The sequence below is a fragment of the Nomia melanderi genome, chromosome 1 (assembly GCF_051020985.1).
Source record: "Nomia melanderi isolate GNS246 chromosome 1, iyNomMela1, whole genome shotgun sequence".
NCBI classification, from domain to species: domain Eukaryota; kingdom Metazoa; phylum Arthropoda; class Insecta; order Hymenoptera; family Halictidae; genus Nomia; species Nomia melanderi.
Window position 1 is genome coordinate 21,113,013 of NC_134999.1, and position 9,167 is coordinate 21,122,179.

General features: G+C 32.1%; 2 protein-coding genes across 3 annotated transcripts; one reads left to right on the top strand and one right to left on the bottom strand.

Moving 5' to 3' along the window:
* The first annotated feature begins 62 nt into the window (after positions 1-62).
* On the top strand, positions 63-3,823 carry LOC143174980 (G2/mitotic-specific cyclin-B). Its single transcript, XM_076371419.1, has 5 exons — positions 63-265; positions 1,102-1,683; positions 1,753-1,992; positions 2,069-2,187; positions 2,320-3,823. Exons 1-5 carry the CDS (start codon positions 236-238, stop codon positions 2,576-2,578), a joined length of 1,230 nt encoding a protein of 409 aa, XP_076227534.1. The 5' UTR covers positions 63-235; the 3' UTR covers positions 2,579-3,823.
* Elp1 (elongator complex protein 1) lies at positions 3,740-8,956 on the bottom strand. 2 transcript variants are annotated; one of them, XM_076371148.1, is made up of 13 exons: positions 8,519-8,956; positions 8,009-8,437; positions 7,433-7,930; positions 7,159-7,373; positions 6,667-7,082; positions 5,525-6,605; positions 5,238-5,431; positions 4,878-5,142; positions 4,673-4,809; positions 4,447-4,601; positions 4,318-4,375; positions 4,190-4,257; positions 3,740-3,872 (listed from the first exon to the last, which is right to left on the bottom strand). In XM_076371148.1, the coding sequence occupies exons 1-12, from the start codon at positions 8,954-8,956 to the stop codon at positions 4,196-4,198; spliced, it is 3,948 nt and encodes a 1,315-aa protein (XP_076227263.1). In that variant the 3' UTR covers positions 3,740-3,872; positions 4,190-4,195. The 2 variants fall into 2 exon arrangements, with proteins under 2 accessions (XP_076227263.1, XP_031832049.1); XM_031976189.2 differs by lacking the exon at positions 3,740-3,872 and having other exon boundaries at positions 4,045-4,257.
* Positions 8,957-9,167: the final 211 nt, after the last annotated feature.

Sequence of the window (9,167 nt, forward strand, 5' to 3'; positions counted from 1 at the left end):
ATTTCTAGTTTACGATCCCGCAGTTTCGGCTGGGTCGACCAATCAGATGCTTCGCTTTTCGCGGTCTTTCTTCTATACGTCGACATCCGTGGAGGGTGAACATCCGTCTGATCGACTAAACAAATTCAAACCGTCGGGAGTCGTTACTGTGAGGTGAACGTTGTTTGGGAAACGGTGGAAGCAGCTAATTACGACAACGAATTTACCGTAAAATCCTACTTAGTCTCGATTAACAATGGCGTTAAGAAATCGGACTGCAATTTCGGTGAGTGATAGTTTTTTAAGTAAACGTTAATGCATAATTTTTCGTCGAATGTCGATAGGGGCGGTGATGAAAAGAGGGTAACCGTCCGTCGTTCCTGACATGTTTAAATGCCCCTCGTTTGGTTTAAAGCCTATTGAAATAATGTGCACGTTCTATCACTGTAGTTTTCTACATTCTAATTCGCTATTTATAAGTTTAAATTCGAATTATTTATTGACAAATATTTCGTTGGGATTATACACGAGGTAAAAATTTCAATTCCTCGAACCCGTCTTTACCTTCAACGGACTTTTTTCTGTTGCTGAAATTACAATTTCTTTGGAAGTTTTAATCTATTCAAAATATTTCTAGCTTTCTCGTACTGCATCGTTTAATTATAAAACCGATTTCGTAGATATTAAAATATTCGTTGAATTATTAATTATTCAAACTCGAGCGGAAATTCTATTGTAAACATTTTGACGGAATTCTATGCTTATTATTTTCTGTAATTTAGTTTCATTGTAATAATTATTATGTAATCTGAAAAATTATGTTTTCAATTATTATTTTTTCCGGGAATAGTATATTCTGTGTATACTAACTACAGTTAATATAATAATAACATATAGGATGTAGTTGAAATAAAAATCAGTGAACATAAATTTTGTTCTTGCATTATTATACAATTAATAATTACCCGTTGAATGCTTATTGATGGTCCCATTTTATATTTTTTATTTGATAAAACTGTTAGCAGAGAAAGAATGTTATAGCAACAGGCATATGGATTATCCTATGCACTTTCATGTAATTCTTCTAACAATACTATTTGTCATTCTGATATGAATTTTCAGAATATTTTAAACCAAGAAAATGTAAAGAATATCGAGTCTTCGCTTGTTGCGATGCCAGGGAAGACTAGAAGAGCTGCTCTAGGTGAAATAGGCAACAAAGTGAATGCAGTGAGAGGTGTAGAACCCATCGACAGGACCAGTTTATTACAGAAAGATAAGAAAAAGATGGTAGTCCTATCAAAACAAACAGTTAAACCAGCAGAGAAAGTACTGGAAAAACCACCAATACAAATTGTTAAGCCTGTAGTAAAGAATGTAGCGCCTCAGGAAAACATTGTACCACCAATTCCTCTGAAGAAAGAGGTAGAATCATTCTCTTCGGACCTTTTGGCAGTCGAGGACATTGACGAGGAAGACCATGGAAGTCCTACTTTAGTTTCTATCTATAGCAATGACATATATGAGTACTTAAGAACATTAGAGAAACAATTCCCTATTTCAAAAGGATATTTAACAGGCCAAGAAGTTACACCAAAGATGAGGAGTATACTCATAGATTGGCTAGTAGAAGTTCATCAACAATTTCATTTAATGCAAGAAACATTGTATCTTACAGTAGCTATTATTGATAGATTTTTACAGGTTTGTTTTTAATTCTAACGAAAAATGCATGCACTTGTTAGAGTTGGTAGTTTATAATGTTATTTGTAGGCTTTCCGCTCAATAGATAGGAAAAGATTGCAGTTGGTTGGAGTAACAGCTATGTTTATTGCTAGCAAGTACGAAGAAATGTATTCACCAGATGTAAGTGATTTCGTGTATGTCACAGATAATGCATACTCAAAGGTTGAAATATTTCAAATGGAAATGCTTATTGCGAGAACTCTTGATTATTCGTTTGGTCGACCATTACCATTGCATTTCCTTAGAAGGTACAGCAAGGCGGGAAAGGTGTGTGTTGGATTATTTTCCTAATTTTTTCGATTTGCCACATTTTATAATAAACGATTGTTTTGTTCACAATAAGGCACATTCCATACATCATACAGCAGCTAAATACTTTCTGGAACAAAGTTTGGTGCATTACAACATGTGTCAGTACTTCCCAAGCCTTCTTGCAGCTGCTGCAATATATTTAGCATTTGTGTAAGTTTCTCAATCGATCTGAACTACTTATGCTAGCAAGCATTTAAGCATTTCTTATAGAAATGTTACTATTGCTACTTCGAAATGCTATATTCGTTACCAAGTAATTCACTTTCTGATTTGTCTACATAGCGTTATTAATAACAATGACGAGGACAAGGACAAAACGGTCTGGACTAATACATTAGTGCATTATAGTACCTATACTAAGGATGACGTGTTACCTGTGGTACGGGAAATAGCTAGTATTATAATTAATGCGGATAAGGACAAATATCAAGCAGTTAGAAAGAAATACGCTCTATTAAAGCATATGAAGATCAGTGCCCGCCCGGAACTTCGATCACAAGTTATGGTCGCCTTAGCTGCAGCCAACAAAGAAGCAGTATAATAATTGTTTAGAAATAGAAGTTACAGTGAGATATTTGTTTGTACAATGTTGCGTTGGACAAAATTATTACGACATAAGTAGCGCGCGCGAGGGAGGACCCTATTTTCGTAAAGCAAAAAGAAGGGATGCAAAGAGAAAGATGAGACTATCTTTATTCATCCTTTACCCGACGTAAAATCTCGTTAAAAGCAGCATGTAATTATAAACATAAAATCCTGTTATATATTACATTGATTCTTAATCACAATTTTAATTTTAAAATTCATTCAAGTAAATTATTTGCAAATAAAGTAAATAATCTTTTAAGAAATTCACCAGAAAATTAGCGGGTTGGTCTATAACTCAGCCCTATTAAAAATATAGTCCCATGCGTAGTCCTATTAAAAATGGGACGATTTTAATGTTGTATTTTAACGAGTTACATGTAGTTTATGAAGGAGAAAAACTTTAATAAGCAATTTCGTGTAACGTCGTTTATAGAGAGTATTCCTGGCACCGGTACAGCACATCGTATAATAAAATATGCCTGCTTTCTTAGAGCTAGTAGATACATAAACACGTGAATTACTTGTTGAAGGTTTTCTCGCTCTTACACATAATTACGGAATTTAGAGTAACTGTATACAAAAAGTTTTCTAGTGTAGGAAAGAAAAAGGAAAGCAAGCATGAGAGTATAGTCAAACGGTACTGAACTTACTTTTTTATTATTATAATGAAACTAAGGAATAATGTTTGCCGATGGATCTGGCTTTGAATTGGATAAAAATTCGGCAAAATAAGTTATATTAAAAGTCTGAAAAATCGGAAAGATTGAGTAAAAAATGACTTGCTCACCGAAAGTTCCTTTCTGTAATGGTCGAGTATATTATTTAATTGTGTCTCGTGAAAATTGGTGCGTTTAGAATTGAACCGTACGATTAACAATCATTCTAAATTGCGCTGTAACTGTAATAACATGATACCTTTACTGTTTGAGAAATGCGCATTGGTTTTAACCAATATACCTCTCAAGCTGGATGGTATTTAAATATTCTTTAAAATATTTAAACTTAATTGTTTGCTGAACTTTTATATAATTTAAAACCTGATTTTTAGGTATTTAACCCGTAAATTATATCTTTTATACTGTAATATTGAAGGAATTTTAATTTTTATTCACGATTATAAAAAGACTTTTTATTTTGATATTAGCTCTATGAATAGTTTTAATGTTAGTTTATATAAATATACAAGTATGACTGTTCATTCCTGGTATTTTATCAATTCACTCGCTGCATTCGGAGCATGTAATTATCTGAAATTTATGTGAAAAGCATATCAGTGAAAAATAAATTATAATATTCTAGGAAACAATACACATCATTAGCGTCAATTAAAATATTACGCTATAATATTCGTGTTTCAATTATTCTCAAGCAGAATACTTGCTTCATGTACAATAATGAAACCTAATTTCATTATAATAGCGATATATTTTTAATGTTATTTACGTAGGAAAAGTTTATATGAAATGGTCTATTATTTAAATAAAAAAAGGCAAACATATTTTCCAGAGATTTAAAACATTATTAAATAATTCTGCGTATATTTTCGTACAAAATGTGTAATCACCCAATACTAAAATATATTCAGTTTCCAAGATGAAGTGTTAGATTCTGGTGGGTGTGTAATATAAGGCTCTGAAAAAAAGAATAAAATGAGCTATTTTGTAACGTAGTTTTAAAATAATTTTCTCTTACCAATTGATTTATGAGACAGAGACACTCCTTGAAACTGACTGGATAGTTCTACACTTTCCTGAAATATAAATATGCGACATGTTAAATTATTTTCCTATAGTTAAGTGATTCACACACATTACACTGTACCATTTCTGATAAGCTCGAAGGCGCAGATTTATCCCAAATTTCAGATTTACTTTTCTCAATTAAGCGTAATAACTGTTCCATACAATTCTGCAATTTCTTTCCATATTCATCATCATAGAAGTATAAAAGCATTTGTACTAATACATTCAATTCGTCTAAGATACAAAATATTTGTTTAGAATATTAAATTAATTGTGCATAATCAAACGTAGAAAAATGTGCAAACCTCTTTCTTTATATGTATTGCTGACAATCTGATATAAAGCTTGTATTAATGCTAAATCCTCGAAAGCACTGCCCTCTTTCAAGCTCAAGAGCTTTCTTTCATGCTTTCTACGATTCTTGCGAGACCTGTAACTTTTTCTACAGAAAGTTTCATTAGTATTTATAGTGATTAAAATTGTACACATACTCGCTTATACAATTCTTACCCAGATAAACTGGACAGTCTTGATTTTTGAGTGAACGTTGAACTGGCAACGCTACTTGTGTCGCTAAGAATGTCTGAGATACCTCTGTCGTACACTGTCTCGCTGTCGCCAATCATTTCGATGGTAGATCGTGCATTTCTTTCTAAAATATTAACTCTGACTACAGCTAGGCGGCATTTGTATTGCTCAAAGTTCTGTTTATTCTTTTCTATTTGAGACATTATGTGATCCGCATATTCGTATACACTTGATCTCACACGAGACTCTAGAAACATCATTTTCTCTTGTATTATACTTTTCTTTTTATATTTATAAACAAACGCTATATAATATATTATCATTAACAGGTGGTGAACTCACCAACTAAATCTGAACTTTCTCTTTCATATGCAATTCTTACAGCATCTTTCCAGTGTCTGCCAATGCACAAGGAAACTATCGCTTCCTCAACGTCGTTTAAATAATTAATTAAAATATGTGCAGCTTCTTCATACCGTTTATCACTTTTTAATCGGTCCGCAAGTTCCTTGTAAACCGCGCGTTCCTCTGTTACTCTGAAGTATTTTTCAATTATTTATACATATGTTTATATATAGATATATATCTAAGATTTTATACTAATAAATGTAAATAACTTGTTGTTTTACCCCAGTTTCAATTGTGTTAAAAGAATAATCACATCTTGCCAGCTTCCAGCTAACTTGTAAGCATTCAAAGCCTCCCTTAAATCATTGCTCCTGTTGAACATGATTCCAGCTTCTCGATAATGTTTCTTTTTCAGCAAGAATTCTCCATAAATTTTAGCTATTTCTTTGTACTGTTCACTGTCCTTTTGAAATAGTTTTAACGCTTTTGTATACAAGTCGTGGTTACGTATTAAATTTATACACTCATTGAATCTGTTTGATTCTTTAACTATATGTTTAAGTGCTGATTCGTAACGTTTCAAATGCAAGTCAATGGAATATTTCATGTAATTCTCATCGAGTTTCCTCATGTCATTTAAAAATGGAATATATTCTTTAGGATCTTTCTGTGATTTAGATGCGATAAACATTGTCAGATCAAAATTGTACATTCCTAGAGCTGTATCGAAGAGTACATTTACATCAACTATGTACAATAAATATTTCAGTGCTTCATCGGATGTTATAGATTCTACATTTCCACCAGTGGCTTCTAATTTTCGAAGCTCATTTATTTTAGTCAATGCACCCTCCAGTCCTTGCTTTCTTTTATCTTTAACCAGGCTAATTAATATTGGTTGAATCAAATAATTCCCTGTATTCTTGCACTCCATAATATTTCTTAATAAATCACAAACTAATTCAACTTTGTCCGTGATAGCATTGCCTGTGTTTGTTTGACCTGATTTTTTATAGTAATTTGCATATATCGTTGTAGTAACATCTTCGTCTCCTAATTCGGTTAGAAATAGACTTAACCAGCTGGATTTGGATACCTGCTCTACAAATTTTTCAGCGTTCTCGCTGAACTTCTTAGAATCATGATCATAAATCAGATTTAAATTTATTCTCTGTCTGCGCATTAAATCAAACGCAGCTAGATAATTACAATTATCTAAATAATATCCAATTATGTACAAGGATAAGGCTCGGGGTTGTATACACTCTAAATTTCCACGCGGCATTTGTAGAATTGTTTTTGAATCCCTAGGGATGGCCGCGATTAGCTGAGATCCTCTTTCCACTCGTCTAATATTTAACTCTGCAAATATCAATTATAATTACAGCTTAGATACAATTTTTAACAAACGAATTAACAATACCTGTAAAGGATTTTTCACTGTTAAGATTTTCCCAAGGCTTAATGGTCAAGTCATGCTTAATCAACTCTTCAAAGCCCTCTTCATTTATTTTCACGCATATTAGTGTGTGCTGTAGTGTTGTCAAAAGTAAAAACTCCGAATGGACAAAAAAGCTGGTAATATTATTGGCAATTTGCTTTCCACTTATAGACAAACAATGTCTGTGCGACAACGATAATACAACGTCTTTTGTACCAATATTTATCACCTCCACTTTGTAAGTATAGTTGGGTAATTGTACATTTATTGGAACAAATTTCGATTCTTTTGTATATACATCAATGGAATTTCTTGTGACTATGTAAGCCTCCTTTGAATTAGGAGAAGGTACAATGTGTTGAATTAAATCACCCATATAGAGTACGGATGATATTTCCCTAAAAATACAAATTAAAGATTACATTGATATTTAACAGCTACAGTGAACAGGATATTCTTAAATAATAAACTTACTCTACTATCAGCTGATCTTGCATTGGATCAGATACTGTATTTAAAGTTAAAATGCAAAGAAAGCTTTGATTGTTTGCTGATAAAGAACACAAAATCTTATTTTCATCCAACCAAAGAAAATGCTGCATGTTATATAGAAAATTTTCAAATGATATTGAAATATGCAACTTAATATCATATGATCCAATCTGTTTGTAGTCCAGCATCAATGAATCCTAAAAAAAAATATGTTATTTTCCCAAATAATTGAATATATTATTTAATATTTACTTACTGTTATTGGTTGATAAAATATTAATTTATTGCTTTGAGAAACACAGAAAAATGTGTTACTGTCTACCCAAGAGCTTTTATTATCTACATCTGGTGCAAAAACAATAGCATTTATTGGTTCAGAAATTTCTAGAATAGTGTGTGCCATTGGTGGTGGTACAACTCCTATTCTAAGGCCAGACATCAATAACTTATTTCCATCAATTACCCCAACAACAGATTTGTCATATATAGTTTTACCTCTACTATGATTAACACACCAGTTGTAATCACATGTAATAAGCTCTTTGGATGTTAACATAATTATTCTTTTAGAAAAAGATGTTATACTCCATGTTGTGTGTATTAATGTATTATCCTTTGGAAATCTAATTGTTTGCTTTAAGTACCAATGATAATTACTTTCTGTCCATAGCTGCAGAATTGAAGAACAATCTTCTTTTACAATACACCAAAGAGTTAAGATCTCTGAATCTGGTGACCAAAATAAATCCTTCACCTGTATAACAGAATTTTTCAAATAGTTATACATATATTGAAGCAGACTAGCAATAAGACAAGAGAAATTCATATATACCGTAATTTCTTTTGGTTTAAAGGGAAGCAAAAATTCTCTGTGCTTTAAGCCATTCTTCTCAAACAGTGCAACAACATGTTTATTAGGTAAAGTTTGTGTGGTTGCAATTAAATTCCCAGATGGTTTCCATGATAATGGTTCTTCTAAGCCATTGGTAGGTTCACTGGTATATTGTAAAATTCCTTCCCTATTGAATATCTTAAATTCTCTTACTTTATTCTGACGGTGTAAGAAACCAACAGCAAATAATGAACCATCTTCCCGCCATGTTATTTTATAAGATTCATCATCCCATTCATTTTGAGATAGTTTCAATGGTTCAGCTACTGCTGCTTTCTTTCCTTCTGATCCATGGAACTGAGTTTCTTTTTTACCCCATCCAACAGTCACAAATTGTTTTTGACCAAAATCTGAAGCGTACAAATCTACCTAAAACATTATTTTGTTTAATACATCTCCACGCATTGTTAAGCAATACAACTTCATCAAAGACCTTCGAACAATAATTACCTCCGATATTATTTGAAAATTGGATACCATTGTAATTACAATTCCATTACTTGTAATTAATATTATAATTTCATGGTCTGGACTTAGTTTCATACATTGTAAATCTATATTTAACTGACTCATTATTTCACATTCAAATCCAGATTCTATGTTTATTCTTATGATATCGCCACATTTAGAGGCAGCTAGAAGTTCCTGTGTTATGCTGCAATATTCTAAACCAACTAACTCTAAATTTTCATCCACATCGAAAGATGTTTCATTTTTCTCATAATCTGATGGGATTTTATATAACTTGTTTTTTAACAATGTATAAAAATCGTTGTTGATTGAATTAACTGTATGTAGTATTGTTGAAGCATTTGAGTGTTGTAAAATCTGATCTTTCAGAAAAATTAAAGGACGACTGGCGCGTTGAGTTAATGTTAAATTTTTCATTGTTCAATAACAGTTGATGACTACAATAAGTTCAAATACCTTGTACAGATCTTTCTTTATAATTTATTGTAGATACAAAAGCGTGTTTCACAAACATTAACCTTCATTCCATCACGCTACATATTAGAGGTTGTGTTACGATTACTACACGGTGGTCGCGTGCAAACACAGAAAAAATAATAATATGAATGGAAAGACGTATATTGAAAGC